We start from the raw sequence: 17,910 nt of genomic DNA on the forward strand, positions 1-17,910 counted from the left end.
ACACCCGCACACACACACACACACTCACACACACACGAACGCAGCTGCTAGCAGATCATTGCTGTGTAAAAACATTTAACTGCCCATGTGTGTACATAGCATATAAACACACCTACCTGTGTAGGTGTGTGTATTATGTGCGTGTCTGTCTGTCTGTCTGTCTGTCTGTCTGTCTGTGTGTGTGTGTGTGCGTCTGTTTTTGTGTGTGTTTGGATGTGTGTGTGTGAGTGTGTGAGTGTGTGTGTGTGTGTGGTGTGTGTGTGTGTCGTGCGGATAAAGTCATTTGATGCACTATGTAAATATAGTGCATCAAATAATTAACCCATTCAAGTCCCCTCCCGGGCTCAAAAGGTCGAGTTATTCCAATCGAGTAAAAACATTCTCATGCCACTCTAGAAACCTCCCTGAAGAGACCGACAGACTTCACACTGCACATTAAGAATGTGGATGTGTACGAGTATGAGTGTAGGTGTGTGGGGAGAGAGGGACAAAGTGAGATAAAGACTACAGACGAGATGTGCTTCATCATGCCTCGTGACTCACAACCTCGCTCGCTTGCCCTCTTCCATTGAGTGATCAAAAAAGTCCAAGCGAGAGACGGCGAGAAGGGTGTCTGTATATAAATGTTGAGATGGTGGTGGCGGCGGCGATAATGAGGGGAGAGATAGCAATCAGTGGTGGGGAAGCTTATACAAATGAGGTGGGGGGGGAGGACCTGTGTGGAGATCAAAGTGGATGCAGCCTCATGAGCGAGAGCCTCCTCGCGCGTGTGAGGGCGTTCATGCCACGCCATTGTAACAAATGCACTTATTGTAAGTCGCTTTGGATAAAAGCGTCTGCTAAATGCCCTAAATGTAAATGTAAATTGAACGCCACACCAGATTTCTCTGGCGACAAATTCGCCTCTAAACCCGTCTTTGCATTGACTTTGTATGGAGTCGCGCCGTCCCCTCTATTTTGGTGTGAACGTACCTTAGAGAGAGAGGCCCGTGAAGGATGAAGAGGCATTCTACAGACACACAGACAAACAGAGAAAGAGAGAAGGGGACAACAGACCGGCAAGCAGACAGGCAGGCAGCCAAAACAACAGAAAGCGATCAGGACCTGAATCGAGAGGGACAGGAAGACAGAGAGAGATAAACAGACAAGACAGACAGACACGCACACAAATTGTAGCAGACCTGATAGTCACAAATTTTCTGGGCTCAGTGTTTCAGTTTTGAGTTTCACATGGTGAGTCAGCTCCTGTTTTCAGGTTGAATGTGTACCACTCTAGGGGGGTTCATTCAAAGGAAAATGTTGCTGTCGCATGTGTGCATTTTATTCATTTCTGACACACAGCCAATTCAAAAAATAGCCAGGTCGCTTTGATCTAAAGTTCCCATCCAGGGTCAGATACTTATCGCTACAATGCTCTTATGGAGTTGCGTGTTTTTACAGTAAGGGGGAGGGGGGGATTGAGGCTTTGTTTGGTGTGTCAATATTTACACTGACACATGCTCAGTTAACACTGACTGACCTCTTCTCCTGTTTGTGTATTTTTTCAATGCGCAATTTTGAGTGCTCTGTGCATGCTTTGTGTAAGAACGTTTAGCTGTCGGTGTTATTTTAGTTTGTGAGAGAGAGAGAGAGAGAGAGAGAGAGAGAGAGAGACACGCACACACCCATGTGTGTGTGAGCGCATATGTATGTATCTGACATGATCAGATGAACAGATTAGGAGCCCAAAAACATGATCAACAAAACCCTTTCAAACAAAATGATGATCTTATGAGTGTAAATTACAGTCAAGTTACAAACACCTGCGCGCGTGTTTGCATGCGTGTGTGCGCGTGTCTCACACTATTTGTGGTACCGCGTGTAACATTAGCTTTCTATAGAGATAAAGGGGGAAGTTAGAAGTGGTGCAGTATTTCACGCAAGTCGTAATTTCAAACTTTTATAGAGCAGTAAAACGAATATAGAGGTATTTTAGTAAACCAATGACAAGAGAACGACGATGGAGATCCTGTCTAAATCTACAATAATAATTTGCATTGCAAATACTGGATATATGCAAATGTACCCAGGGATTATAGGCCATCTACCCCTACCTTCTCTCCCTCTGTCTTTCTATTATCCCCTCCGTGTATTGACTAAATACCTTCTTATCTCTAAACAAATGTCTAATCTGTACTTTGCTGTAATTCTAATACAACAATATATCAAGTACAACATTTAACAAAGGTATATCATTCTGCCGGCCTACTACCACTGATAATACAATGGCCTCCATAAACTCTATCTCTACTTTCAACATGAATCATTGTGACTCATTATCGGGCTAAATTCTCACGCTTGCGTGTTTGTCATGTAAACTCGAGCGGTATAAAACTTGTGTCATACCCCTTCAGTCCCTCTTTCATCTTCACCCAGCTCTATGTTTGCTTGCACACAGACCATGGCTGCCTGCCATTCTTCTGCCACATGCACGGTTGTAGTATTTTTACGATGTCTGGATATGATTTTACAAGTAGTCAAACATTCAGGGAAAGTAATATCGTTTATTGGTAATGGGCGGTGTATGAAGCAACGTGAGTGTAGCGCCATCCAGTGGTGGAATAAAGCAATACCCGTGCTTGTGTCAAACCACTGCAGTAATTCCGTTTCTTTAAATAAATCACTTTATGACGTTGTGGCGTGTGTTACCCCAATCAGAATATATTTCTTTATTTGCCATTGGTATTTTCAATGCAGCGGATACACTTTTGGGAAAAAGAGTGCTAACAGAGATAACAGAGATTTCAGAGATATCACATTAAATGACAAAGGTGCCAGGTGCCTTATATCAGCTACAGTGATCCAATAAAATCCCTTACCAGGCAAGATCACGGGATAGACAACTGTGGAAACATTCACCTTCAGTAATATTCACGGTAATTTACACATCAATGTAAAAGTCAAAAAACAGTTACTGTGTGACATGTACTGTCTTCAGTGCAGACCAATGCAAACATTTGACTGCAAACCCCAATGGACCCTTTCACCGCGGTGTCATGGTAGAATAAACACAGGTGTGGCTCACACCCCTCATTATGGATCTGCTCCTTTTATGTCCTAGCACACAGGTGGTAGACCTATCTGCACTAAATGACTCTTCTAATTGGGCCCTGGCAAATAAAGGTAGCAGAGCCATTAGGAGTGCTAGGAGCCTCACCTGTGTGACTCATAAGGACACCTCTGGGAATTGGGGCTCTGCAGAGGGTTTAGACAAAACAACGGATTCCCTGGAAGCTCGCTATCATCAAGATAGGTGAAAAGCGGGGGCCTTTTTTACCTGGACTGGATTTTCTTATCTTTTTAGGATCAAGGGACTGGTATGGGCAGATATTTTTTTAATGTGTCCAGTATTGAGCAAGAACGTAATCTTAAGACACAGAAACAGACAATGTAATGTTTTGGGCGGTTTCTCCCCGCCAATGTGTGCCTTCTGAAAGGGCTTATTTTTGCTACTGAACGGCTCACACCACCTTATATCATACGGAATGAACCCCTACAGAGAAATAAAAGTTGTTGATTCATTTTGGCTTGATCACGGTCTGTTTGTTCTTGTGGGTTGGATGGACACGTGGGTGAGAGCCGGAGAGAACGGTGATTGTTGTGTTGGACTACAGAAAGTATAGCTTAGTGTATCTAAAAGGTCTGATCGAAGTTGACAGTTGAGATTGTTAAAAACAATAGGGAAATATCCTTCAACAATGCAACATGATTTCAGAGACTCCTTGAGCCAGAATGGGTCGGATACAATAACAAACAGACCATATCCAGCAAAAGGTAAAGAAACTATTTATTTTCATTATGATAGATTATAATCTGAGCCGGTCAGTGGCAAATGGGGGATGAATCAAGACCATATAGTCAGGAAACAATATATTTTTTGCTATACATAACATCTACAGACCTATTCATGAAAGTGTGTTACACAATGTAAACACTGAGAAATAGACAGACAGTGAACCTTTGTGGTTGTTGAAGTGCTGGTCAATAACAGTGATGTCACTATGGCTTGCTTGCTCGGGTATACTGAGGTACTACTAAATCGTTTTAATAGACACAAGTATCCCAAATGACTTGCAGTAGTTTTCCATTAAAGCTAAGGTTGGCAATTTATTATAGAAACATTTGTATAATATTTGTAAATTGTCTTCACATAATAACGGCAACCAAATCAAATACTGACAAAAAAAAAGAAAAATCTTGTATCTGGTGCTGTCGCGGGCCTGTTAAAAGCCTGTCCCATCATTTTAGTGTCCCATCATAGTGGGGTGAGAGTCAAACACCCCTAGACTAGATTGCAGATAAAAAGCAAGAGCTCCACTCTTAACTATGGCAGTAACCACTAAAACCCCTTCTGAGTTCATTTTAATAAGTTCCCCAAACATGCAAGCCAGTGGCAACACTTTAAACTTTGTCTATCCTTTTACAAAACTCTGAGCCTTTGGATCATGTGTTTGAACGCAATTGCTATTTCTTTCGGTAAAGAGTCGCTGTATGGGAGTCCCCTTAACAAAAGTGCCCATTTGTGCAGTTAAAAGTGATTATTGCGTAATAAGTGATTAACCATGGTCATGAAACCAAAGTTGACTACTCTGATCAATACCGGGCATTATTGCAATGAAGTATTAAAATATGCGAATGAAATATACAGTGGCATTTGTTATTGAACATTAGATTAAGACACAAAGAAATATTAAGAAATAATTGATTTCCTCATTCAGGGTGACCTCATAGACACTAAAATGTTTAAATTATCTTGGTAATAAAATGCCTGAAGGGGATACCAATCAGTGTAGTGAGTAGAAGTCAGTTAGATGAAACCCTGTATGATTGGCAGTGTAATCTGAACCATTCCATTTTAGTGAAAAGAGCTCCCCGGTGCCTACGTACTGATGACCAATTTTGAAAGAAGTGCACGGATCTGCGGAAGTGGTATTAAAAAACCAAGCAAAAAAATAAACGGTATTTCTCGTACCAAAGAGTAGAAGACGAAGGGGTACTGCATTATAAACTTGACAATACCTCAGTAGTGAACGGTGTGTACAAGAGATGGATCAAATCGCTGCTTGGTGCAAAGGCAGTTGTGAATGGAGGGTGTGTTGTTGTGAGGCCTACACTGTGAGATTGAGATCACCTGTAGAAACCATTCAAATCAATATGCACAAAGAGTTTTTTGACATTCTGAACCAGTATAAGTGCACATGTAGAGATTTTGGCCTTTAAATTGCGGAATTCAAGCACCACACCATTTGTATAGATTATATTTCAGAAAGTACAGTGAGTTGTATGGCTTTCGGTATGCCATAAAAAAACAAGCCCTTGACAAGGACTCAAGTTATGTTAGTTTCCATATCACCTGCCAAGTTCAGTCCACAAAAATCTAACGTATCTACGATTCAGTTTCCTTAAAAAAGACAGGAGGCAGAGAGAAAGGTTTTAAATTGTGTCCAGTAGAGTGCAAAATTTAGAAAAAGACAAAAAAAAAGTACGTACAGTTTATAAAAGCCTCTATATATTACAAAATGTTTCAATTGTTGTTTTCTCTTTTTTATGTTTGGTAATAATTACAGTTTTTTATACAAATGTTTCACCCCAGTCCAGCTGTAAAGCGTTTCCTCGTTTTGACATACTTCCATCAAGTCATAAAGTCAAAGCTGTCTATGAAATGATAATTTGCTCTTTTAAAACAATCCACATAGCCGCCCATATACCCGGATAAAGAAGAAGAGAGAAGCCCTCATCATCAAAAGCGTATTCATCAAGTTCCCCTTGCGGCCTTTCTCAATGCACTTTCCTTGTCGCTCTTCCCTTCCACCTCCAGTCCACCAGAGGGCGCTATCCCCTTACCCTTCTCATGGCCCACACAGCCCTCCAGGCCCGCGTATACAGCCACAGAGGTTCGTCTGAAACAAAGACGGGAGGGGTCCGACCACTAGCAACCTCCCCACCCACCTCCTCCTTTCCTGGGTTTGGAAAGGTAGAAGAAGAAGAAGAAAAAACCCAACATGGAGGAAGGCTTAGCGAGGATTATGGGTTCGCCACCGGTTCCCTGTTTTCCCCTCCTCCATCTCCTTCTTCTTCTTCTTCTTCTTTCAGAAGGGCACGGCCCATCCAGCAGGTCTTGTTCTGCTGCAGGAGGTCCATCATGGTGTGGCTGAGCGGGCTGGGCTCGGTGAAGCGGCACCACTCCTCAAACAAGGGCTCCACGATGTAGGAGATGAAGCCTGAGGAGAGGGCAGGGAGGAATCCAATGAGGGCCCCGTCCCCAGAGAAGAAGGGCCCCCCACCACCAAGTGGGCACGTCTGACCACAACAGGCTTATATACACACACACACACACACACACACACACACACACACACACACACACACACACACACACACACACACACACACACACACACACACACAGCCTACCTATCTGGATGGAGGGGACAGAGTCTTCCTGCTGATTGCACAGAGGGCTGACCTCGAAGGCAAATTTCTTCTCGATGTCACCTGACAATACAATGGTGTTGTTCAACATGGGGGGTTCATTCAGCTCTGTGTGTATTATATTACATATTGTTCACACAGATTTAAATGCAGGTTTGGATGTTTCAGTGTGGGGACCCACCTTGCCGGTAGAACTCCTCACACACCCTCTCACTCCACTGTCTGCTGAGGTTCCAATCCCGACACGGGTTGCACACATCTGCACACTTCAGAGCAATCTGAGAACCATGGCAATTTACAAAAAACACATTGGTTTTCCAAAGCCTTGGTTGGTTTTGTGTGTATATCGTTGTCAGTGTATGAATTGGATATACTTATGTACCTCTGTGTGTGTGTGTGTGTGTGTGTGTGTGTGTGTGTGTGTGTGTGTGTGTGTGTGTGTGTGTGTTTGTGTATATAGCCCTGTGGATGGTATACCTGCAGTATAAAGTGCCTGTGTGGGGCTTGATGGAGGTCCAGGCTCTGGTGGTTCAGGTGTTCTCTGAAGGTGGACAGGAACTCATTCTGTCTGCTGATGTCTGTGGCCAGGATGAGGGAGCCCAGCTGCTGCTCCATGTCCTGCCTGGGGGGGCAGCACTGAGTCATGAAACCCACCCACAACAACACCTGCAGTGTCTATTTCATCAGATTGTGTGTGTGTGTGTGTGTGTGTGTGTGTGTGTGTGTGTGTGTGTGTGTGTGTGTGTGTGTGTGTGTGTGTGTGTGTGTGCGCTTTCTGGACCTCATGCTGAGCGGCAGGTGTGACAGCAGGCCTGACTCTCGGAGCATGCCCACCGTGGACCGCCAGTGGTGGCTCTCCAGCACCGAGGTGTTCTGTGGGGCGGGGGCATGTGTCAATTAGTTACCATGGCAACAGAGGATTTTATGGTCGTGTCCGCCACCAACAAACAAAAGGGTTTTCAAAAGTTAAAACAAAAAGGTCCATAAAATGCACATATAAACAGGTACAAATATATTAATCAAAACGACAACCAAAAAAAGTGGTCAAATACAATTCATGCCAACAACCGTCCAACGCGGAGGGAGGAGCCCCAGGGTGCACCTGGTAGAGCGAGGCCAGGTGGTGGCCCGTCTTGATGAGGAAGGGCTGGTTGACCCCGGGGTGGTCCACGTCGTGGGCCGCCGCCGCCAGCAGACCCAGGAACACGTCGGTGGGAGTCAGCAGCTCTGCAAGCTGCACACAGGGACACAGTGACACAGTGAGGCAGGGACACAGTGACACAGGGACACAGTGAGGCAGGGACACAGGGACACAGTGACACAGTGACACAGGGACACAGGGACACAGGGACACAGTGAGGCAGGGACACAGGGACACACTGAGGCAGGGACACAGGGACACAGGGACACAGTGAGGCAGGGACACAGGGACACACTGAGGCAGGGACACAGTGAGGCAGGGACACAGGGACAGAGGGACACAGGGACACACTGAGGCAGGAACACAGGGACACAGGGACACAGGGACGCCTTGTTCACACTACATGCATCCGTCGGCGGATGGCCGACGGACGGATAGTTGAACATTTCTCAACTTTTTGACACAGGCCACGGAGCCAAACGGACGGACGGACCCACAATGCATTTGGCGAGCGCCCCATGCAAAGTCAATGAGATCCGTCGACGGACAGAGGTAGTGTGAACAAGCCCTGGCAAAGTGACACAGTGACACAGTGACACAGTGACACACTGAGGCAGTGACAGTGAGTACTGTTCACTACGCTGCTACTACTGCCTCTGGCAATTGAGGTACGCAAATTTAAAAGGCTTAGCTGAAGAACAACGTTTGTGTTCTCTATGTGATCAAATAGTAGCTATCAAACAAAGCTGATATTAACATGCCGAGAATGACGTGGTTGAATTTGAATAGTTTTGAATCCTAATGGGTTATTTTCTAGAATCCCTGTGTGTGTATGTGTATTCAGGTGTGTGTGTTTGTATCAAAGAACCTTTGATTCCTTCAGGTAACAGTACATGGCTTGTGTGACATCTGCAGCATGGAGAGCATTGTGATAGGGATTGTGGGAGTGGTAGTCGTCTTGCACCATGCCTGTTAAAAAAAGTTAAATACTTTTTTTTAAATCAAATCAATCCCATTTAATTTTGTCTTTAGCATCAAAATATTCTTTGGGATACTGAAGATGAAGCAAATGGTTTAGTCCTCTAAAAAAATGGACAAAGTATGCGAGGATTACACATTTACACATTTGAAGGATTACTTCAACACATAACACAGATTACCCAACCAATAGTCGAAGATGTTCGGCTGTCAAAAGAATCACAAGGATAGGATAGCCATACTGCTCGACAGAAAAGATTCAAAGTAAGACACCAGTGTTCAAAGTAGAGGTGACCAAAGGGGCGTTGAGCTGTGGAAAGTTAAAACCTACCCAGAAACCTGAGCAGTTTGACCATGTCCAGGTGGAAGTGCTGGATCAGATCATAGACGTTCAACAGGTGACACATCAGAGTGACCAGACTGTAACCTGTAATATGTGCACGCGCACACACACACACACACACACACACACACACACACACACACACACACACACACACACACACACACACACACACACACACACTGAAGTAAGTTCACTGTGTGGGGTTCTGCCTGAGAACTGAATTATTACAGTACTCATTAAGATCTCCTGGATGAGATGGAAATGCATTGTAAAGGAGCGTGATTAACAGCAACAGATTAAAGGTTTAGGTATTCCATCAATCCATTGATCATCAACATTAACCCGGTCATACAAATTATAACCACAAAGGTTTGGTGATCATATTTCACTCCTTCACTCAATGGGACTACTTGGCTCTGAGCAGTAAAGAAATAGCAGGTCTTCTGCCGTTGGAGCTGTCCTCTATCTAGGGTGAATGGCTGTTGGCTGTTGTTGTTCTCACCGTTGGTGAGACGCTCAAACAGGAAAATGTCAAAGTTCCAAGTGCCCACCTTGGAAAGCATGTGCTGTAAGAGAAACAAAACATTATGCACTTACACAGTGTAGCAGCTATATAACATGTGCATAAGAATGTGTGATTCTGTTAATAAATTTTGAGTCGACCAAATACTACTAAGTATATTCATCCAAATATTCTACTCTAGTCATATGCTCAATAGCGGTATGTAATGATTATTCAGCAATAATAGTGTGTGCACGTGTGTGTGTGCGCGCGCACACACACGCGCACACACTATAGATTATGGTGTGCAGGTACATAAATGTGCATATATGTTTATATGTATGTGTGTGTGCTTGTTTGTATGTGCATTTGTGTGAATGTGTGAGTATGTGCGTGTCTGTATGGATGTTTGTGTGTCAGAGTGTGTGTTTACCGTTGCCTGTCCCAGGTAGTTGTGGTCCAGCAGGTGCAGGGACCCCAGGGCACGGGGAACCTGCCCCCTCAGCAACCGTGAGGCGTGACAGTACCTCTGGAAGCTCAGCTGACGCTTCACACTCCTCCTGGAGCCCGCCTCCAGCTCCCCCTGTTGGACATTGGCTGGAACGACACACCAGTTACACACACGCTATGGACTTAACACCAATATGAAAACAGACTTCAGAATTAGGAAAACGATGGAAACATATGGAGCTCGGTATATTACAGATGTGTTTAAGAGTGTATTAACGGTTTATGTTCTATGTTAAATATCCCACAGAGTTAAAAACCCAAGTCAGCCAACAGGTGTTGAGAGAAACCACCCAAGCTCATGACACAACTAATCCACCAGATGGCCCTAACGAGGAGCGAGTCTCTAGAACGAAGCAAGCCTGTGGTAGAACTGAAAGTACTGAAGAATGATAATTTGCTCAAACGGCCAGAGACTATAAATTGGGGACTTACTGTTGAGGATGCGCAGGTCAATCAGTGGGTAGGAGCCTCTTCTCTCAGCCAGAAACACACCTGCATGATCTCTGGCCAATATGCCATCAGCTGGAGGGGGGAGAGAGAGATGGGCAGCATTTTATGGTGCAATGGGTTTTCAGACCAGCAAAGGCGATACATTACGGACCTTCTTGCTATATCAATTTTTAATACATCATCAATCAATTCATATATACAGGGATGTGGGTGAGAGATTGACCCAAGATGGAAGCAAGTGAAACTAGGGAAAACAAACAGTTCCACTGTCAGGCTGGCAGACCCTTAAAGGCAGATTAAGAGTCCTACCCACTAAAAGCCCCAAAGAAACAAGGGACCTTTGACACCGCCTGATCACCAGAGAGCATCATGACGCTCATCTGAGCCAGGCTGAAGAGAATGGACTTCCTGTGCTTGTGAGTGTGTGTGTTGTACTATGACCGAAACATAATCGACCCACAGTCTGAAGCAATGTCTTGAAATGTCTTCAATTATCCCTAAAAATAAACTCACATACAGATAAAGAAACAAATGGTATCATGTTCTAAAAAGCTGTGTGTAGGTTTCAAAGAGTTTGACACATTTTAAAAAAAAATGAATGGAGAGTGAACGTGTGTGTGTGTGTGTGTGTGTGTGTGTGTGTGTGTGTGTGTGTGTGTGTGTGTGTGTGTGTGTGTGTGTGTGTGTGTGTGTGTGTCTCTCTCCTTGAAGGTGAGCTGTGTGCGGGCTGTCCGTCTGTCCGGTGGACAGCGTGGAGGTCATGCTGACCCACTGCGCTAAAGACTGACATTGCATCAAGGCCTGTGACCATGGACACAGCACGCCCGTCTCCAAGGGCCCACACTTACATGTACTGTATACACAGATATGCGTAAATGTATCACAGGATAACAAGTGAATAAACACACACAGTCAATGAAGCCCATCAACAAAAGGAATGTTTAATACACACACACACACACACACACACGCACGTTTCCCAGCATACGCACCAGACACACACACACACACGTTTCCCAGCATACGCACCAGACACACACACACACACACACACACACACCTTTAACCAGTCGTACTTAATAATTTACTAAAATAAGACGAGAAGAATTGGAACGTGTCAACTCACATGGAGGCTGGTCCTTCAAGACATTCTCAGCTCCCTAACCCTTTATAAAGATCCTATGGGATGGGCCCCCAATAACCCGGGCCGTATACTCTGCATAACTCCTTATACATGTCAGTGACTGCATGTGAAGGGATTTTAGAAGTGCGTGTGTATGTGAAGGATTATCCAGGTCAGGAAGCCATGCATTAAACATAGCCAGGAGATGGGGAGAGTAGAAACAACATGCACACAAAGAAGGCCGTGCACTCCTATATACTGCATTTTAACTGACCGACGACACAAGTGGGTGAACAGGCATTTCTAAGAGTGCACAGAAAAACGGGGAAAACCGTGTTGCATTGTGGGACTCGTCGGCAACCAGGCAGAGAGAGGGAAGCAAAACACCAAGAGGATGAGAAGATCTGGCGACGAGTGCAACCCAAAATACCCCCGCTGACTAAAGTGCAGTGGGCAGGCATGCGTGTGTGTGTATACACACACACACACACACACACACACACTTCTGAGCATTGCCAAACTCTCCTTTGTACACAGGGACAAGCTAGACAGACACACACACAACTGCCACCTCAGTACATTCTCCCATCTTCTTTCCACCATCATTCCTTCCTTTCCTCTTCTCTTCCTCTTACTTCTCTCCACCTCCTCTACTTCTCCATGAGCCAATCTCTCCTTGTCTCCCCCGCTCTCTCTTTCTCCTCCATCAAGCTCACCCCCCCCCTCTCCCCCCCCTCCCCTCTCCCACATCTTGGCCCAGCACTATCGCCTGCTCTTTATCCTCTTGTGACCATCTTTCCTCTCCTCTTCATCTGCCTCCTTCTCCTCCACCGCGAGAGGAGAAACTGGGTCAGTGTCTGCAGCGTGAGCCCAGCCAGAAGTGGGTCGTATGGAACGTGAGTCAGCCGACGTGCAAGTGGTTAAAGAAGCAGCGGTGTGCACACCCCCCTTGTCATCCCACCTCTCCATGCACACACACTCAAACACACACATGCATGCCCACACACACACACACACACACACACACACACACACACACACACACACAAGAATATTTGCACATACATACAGACAGGAAAATTCGGTCAAATCACCAACATAAAAACAATATGTTAATGTTAGAAATAAACCCACAATATTTCCGCCCGTCGAATCCATAGCTTCAACCCATCTCCCACACATGACACATGCTCTCCACACACACACACACACACACACACACACACACACACACACACACAGGAATGCTAACAGGAAGCAATAGAAATGGATAGGATGCACGCCTTCAGCGTTCTGGAACAGGGATTGTTTACGCAACACACACGCACACTGGGTGGGTGGGAGGGTTCTCTCGGAGACAGGAACACTGAGCAGAGCCACGCCGCTCTCCAGCAGAGGCAGACCACATCCGGTACACAGCGGAAGAGGGCGCACAGGAAATCCAACTCACAGCGAGATCACACCGCAGTTTACTGTCTTTATTGGGATTTTATGTGGTTGGCTCCTTGTTACTTTCAATGTATTTGTGTTTTGGTTTAGTGTCACATGTTCAAGGGGGGAGGGATATGATAGGCATGTTCATTGTTTTGTATCAACAAATCATTTTTACATATATATTTTTTAAAAAGAGTATAAGCTACAGCACTCATCTCAGTGGCTTGCATAGGATGACAGCCACAGCTTGGCAGAATACCCTGAATGAGCTCATCCAGTGAGAATGATGGCAATATTGACTCCGCCCTGGGCAGTGAGGGCTGCCTTGTAGTCTGAGGTCCCTATCTGTTGATCTACACGGCCGGCGGGAATAAGGTTAGCTCAGTACACTCTGGAATAACCATCTATCTGCCTAACCCAGGAATCTTTTTACATGCACTTTCAATGAAGTATAAATAATAATTTATTATCGGTTTTATTTATTAATCAATGTTGTTAAGGTGCCTTAAACTACCATCACATCGCTACTTATATTTGAGAAGTAACTCAAATATTGACATATCTTCCATATGCACCTATCGAGAGACTTGTGAGGTAGGGGTGTGTGTGTGTGTGTGTGTGTGTGTGTGTGTGTGTGTGTGTGTGTGTGTGTGTGTGTGTGTGTGTGTGTGTGTGTGTTTAGTAGAGAGGTGAGAGCATGGATTGATTCAGGTCTTCTCTGAGGAACCCGTTGAACCGTTATCACAGGTCAACGGGTTCAGTCATTCAGTCGGGGAAACTCCCACTGATCTACTAAAATACAAATCCGGAAACGTCTGCAAGACGCCATCATCACGCATTCAACCAATCTGTTTGGCAAGTATGTATTGACTACCTTTAAGATGCAACAGCTCAAGTCAACGCTAACGACGGTGCACATGCGTGCAAGGGTTAAAACGCACGAGTGGGACACATAATCGTTGGTACACTTTTTTTTATTACCACGTAAAAAATAAGTTGAATCATCCACTACAGTTTTGTGTGACGGTGTGCTTAATGAGAATATACTGATACACAGTCCAGTTTACCACTACCGCATCCTCCACTGAATCTCTAGCACCAAATAAAAACATGTTGCTGTTATCCACGGGCACGTGCGTTCTGACTTGGCAGCCACACAAGAAAAACCTATGTATATTCATTTAACTAGAAGAAAGAGGCAATTTTAATAAAAAATGGATCATGTGGATCATCATCTGTTATCTTTTTGGATAACTCTTTGTAGTTCACAGTGGATCCTAACAAAGTTTAAACTTTCTTTTTTGCCCTTTCCCACTTACCTCTATCTCTAACAAATCGGGCACAGGAGCTTTCATTGTAACCCCTCTTGTATTGAATTTTCAATATCCAACTAACGGTCCCGATCACATTATCCAAAGAGTCCCTCAACCAATCTGCTGGCTCTCTGCTCCTATGTTACAGGGAAGCAATATGAGTTGATAGCCATTGTGCACACCAGACATCCCCAGTGGTGTACACCAGACATCCCCAGAGCAGGCTGTCACAAGCAGCATGCAGGATGCTAGCATTAGGCTCCCTTTCCCAGCGCGTGTGTGCTCTGTACACACACACACACACACACACACACACACACACACACACACCCACCCACCCACCCACAGGGTAAACCATGAGCAGAAATTGCTTTTTTGTGTAAAGTCAAAAAGTCAATGACAAAGAACCTTGTGACAGTCCCAACACCATAGTAACATACCGGTAAATGGGATTCAAAGCCATCTCTGAAAGACATGCTCAGGTATTCCACATACTCAAACATACCACACACACAATTCACACTGAAAATGATCACCTATCGCCAAGAACAAATTGGGTATTTAGAATTGTTTTCCTGAGTCACATCAATAACCTTGTTGTGTTACTGTAAACTACCACCACTACTAATAACAATGATAATAATATAACGTGTCACTGTTACCTGCCCGCTGTGCACCCTTCTCTTCTGCGTCCCGCTCCAGCTCTTCCACCTCCATCCTCCAAGCTCCGGGTGTCTGACGTTGCTCGGGCCCCTGGGGGCCCCCTCGGCGGGCCCTCCAGGCGGCCCTCAGCTGCCGTAGGAGTGCGGGCAGTTCCAGCGCCACGGACAGGGCGCCGCAGGAGACTGGCGAGGAGCCCAGGGGCCCCCACACCGGGGAAGGAGGGCCCTCGTCCTCCTCGTTGGAGGTGATGCCAGCCGTACCCTCGGCCCCCACCCCTTGGCCGGGGTCTCGCAGACCCAGGTCTTGAGCCCACAGGCCCCCAAGGACCGGCATGCCTGGCCCCTCGCTGGGAGATGGGCAACGCAGGATGAGAGAGAGAGACCAAAATATTGAGCGAGAGAGAGCAAGAGCGAGACAAAGACAGTGAGAGAGAAAGAGAGAAAGACAGTGAGGCAGAGACAGAGGAACGTCAGGAGACGGTAGGAGATGTCCTAAGTGTGGGAAAGGAAAGACGTGCAGAAGAAGAGATAAGTCAGATAAAAGCAGGGGAGAGGACGGAGAAAGACCATTGAAGGAGGTGGAGATGGAGAAGAGGCGGAGCAGCAGCAGGTATGGAGCGCCAAGAGAAAGTGGTCCTAGACCAGCAGGAGGCACAGGGAAGAGCCGCGCACAACGCAAAGGAATGTCAGGCAGAGGAGAGGAGAAAATGAGCGTGGCTTCACTCTGCTCCACTCCACTCCGCAACTGATGCTCAGCCTGCTACTGCCGCATTCTCCCACTCTCTCTCCCTCTCTCTCTCTCTGTGTTGTTGACTCTTAAGCCCTGCCTCTGTTATTCTATCGCCAGCACTACCACTACCACCATGTCTGTGTCTTTCTCACACACACACCAGCACGCACGCACGCACACACACAGAAAAAATAAAGAAAAGAAAACAAACAAGTGATAACAGAGTAAGCAGGTGGAGAGGTGGGTTCATGGTCATGTTTTCTGTCTGAACGACTAGTAGGAGCACAGCCTGCGCCTTCGTGCGTGCCCACACACACACACACACACACACACACACACACACACACACACACACACACACACACACAGGAAGATAGTTGGTTAGATCAGTGTGGGAGATCAGAAAATGATAAAACACATTGTCCTTGAAAGACACACACACACACACACACACACACACACACACACACACACACACACACAAATAGGGCCACTTACATCTTAACATTGATTCCCATTCATGAAAATTATTAACAGTAATGGTATATTAGGATTAAGCTCATACAAAAATCCTGATATCAAAGATTCAATTAGCTTCCCTATGATACACCTAACGTGACAAACAAACGTGACAAGAATTCCAGAGACTTCAAACTAATTGACTATACAACCCACTGTCTCCTTCACTCTGAGCTCACAGGCAGGGATCATCCCATCCACCCTCTAACCCTTCCTGTATCCACTGAAGATCTGGCTTTGATTTACCAAACTCAAAGTCTTGGGGGGGGGGAAAAACATCCTCCGGGATGGAAAAACATGTTTTGTGTCAAAGCATAAGCACAAAGAAAAATATCTAAACATAGAGTGAGTGATACTCTCTGGAACACATAAAAAAGAAAGAAAAAAGGAAACACCTGATGCGCGCGCGCGCACACACACACACACACACACACTTGAATCTCTCATATCAGAAACAATATGGTGTGTCTGTGCCTTTATGGAAAACATAAAATGATTCTCTCTGGTGTGGAAACGAAGACAAGGTTCACGTGAGAACGAGGACACATTCAATGAGACTTTCTTCTGTTTACCTTGATGCTTCTGAAGGCACTTTTACTTGAAAAAGAATAAAGATCTTTTTTACATGTTATAAGGAATGGCATGAACTCTTTCTATGTGTGTGTGTGTACGTGTGTGTGTGTGTGTGTGTACGTGTGTGTGTGTGTGTGTTAATACAAGTCATGTTTTAGTGGTTTTCTTAGCTTAGTAAAGGACCAAACACTGTGTTCCTGTGACCCAGGGCAAGGCTTGAAGCTAGTTATCAATTTCCCACAAAGAAAAAACTGTTTTCCATCCCAGTAAAGTCTATTATATAATAAAACAGTTTTGTATTATGTATTGAACCCTTTGTTGCTCATCCCCACTTGGCCTGAACTTCTATTTTGCCCAATGTGCAGTATGTGAATGCTCTATTAGTCTGACCAAACATTTACCGATATAAAAGGGCCTGGAAAGAACATTCAGTCTGACTCCAGAACATGCCACGTGAGAGGTTGAGAGCAGTATTGTCAGTATTGGCTCTTACCTAGCGTATCACTTAAAGGGGCATTGTGGTTCGGCCTTCAGAATAAAAGTCCTCCACACCTCTGTGAGATAACACTTTTAATGGAAAAATACTTATCAAAGATCTTCCAAAGGTAGGCTGACGAGAACTTTTAGAACACAACATTGTGACATTTCAATGTGTGCCCAAATAAAAATAGTTAATATGTAAGATACAGAAACAGATCGTTTAAAAGCCTTTTCACAGAGGTGTCATCATACAAGGGCACGCTTTGTAGAGGATCTTGACTAGTTAAGTGCACTACACTCTGCCGAGCTTCAGTGAAACGGGATATTAGCAGTTTAAAGGGGACTGTGGCAACCCGTTGCCCCGAATGTCAATGCCCGGTAGGAACCACACAGGAATCGAGGTTTAAAGCCGTAGTCTGCGTTTATTTTGAGGCCGTACGACACTCTAAGAACAATTATGGCTGAGCTAGGGTCTCCGCGAGCCTCGTAGTCTCTGGCGCTCTCGTGTCGTCCTTGTCTCCGTTCTCCTTGTGTCAGTCCACCGCTCCCCTTTTAGAGGTCTGTGTCCACGTGTCCTCCCTCTGGCCAGGTGTCCCTCATCCGGCTGATTGGGTGGAGGGTTGTGCTGCTCTCTGTCGCCGGCTGGTGGATGGCGGTGGTATACGCCCTCCACCACAA

At 45.4% G+C, this 17,910-nt stretch overlaps 1 protein-coding gene across 1 annotated transcript; it reads right to left on the reverse strand.

Moving 5' to 3' along the window:
- Nucleotides 1-2,739: 2,739 nt before the first annotated feature.
- Nucleotides 2,740-15,652, reverse strand: LOC307087516 (3',5'-cyclic-AMP phosphodiesterase 7B-like). Its single transcript, XM_079753113.1, has 12 exons — nucleotides 14,931-15,652; nucleotides 10,381-10,470; nucleotides 9,872-10,035; nucleotides 9,439-9,502; nucleotides 8,922-9,017; nucleotides 8,481-8,581; nucleotides 7,574-7,705; nucleotides 7,253-7,344; nucleotides 6,949-7,093; nucleotides 6,653-6,749; nucleotides 6,454-6,534; nucleotides 2,740-6,260 (listed from the first exon to the last, which is right to left on the reverse strand). Exons 1-12 carry the CDS (start codon nucleotides 15,262-15,264, stop codon nucleotides 6,064-6,066), a joined length of 1,593 nt encoding a protein of 530 aa, XP_079609239.1. The 5' UTR covers nucleotides 15,265-15,652; the 3' UTR covers nucleotides 2,740-6,063.
- Nucleotides 15,653-17,910: the final 2,258 nt, after the last annotated feature.

The sequence above is a fragment of the Pollachius pollachius genome (assembly GCF_949987615.1).
Source record: "Pollachius pollachius genome assembly, chromosome: 16".
Lineage (NCBI taxonomy): Eukaryota > Metazoa > Chordata > Actinopteri > Gadiformes > Gadidae > Pollachius > Pollachius pollachius.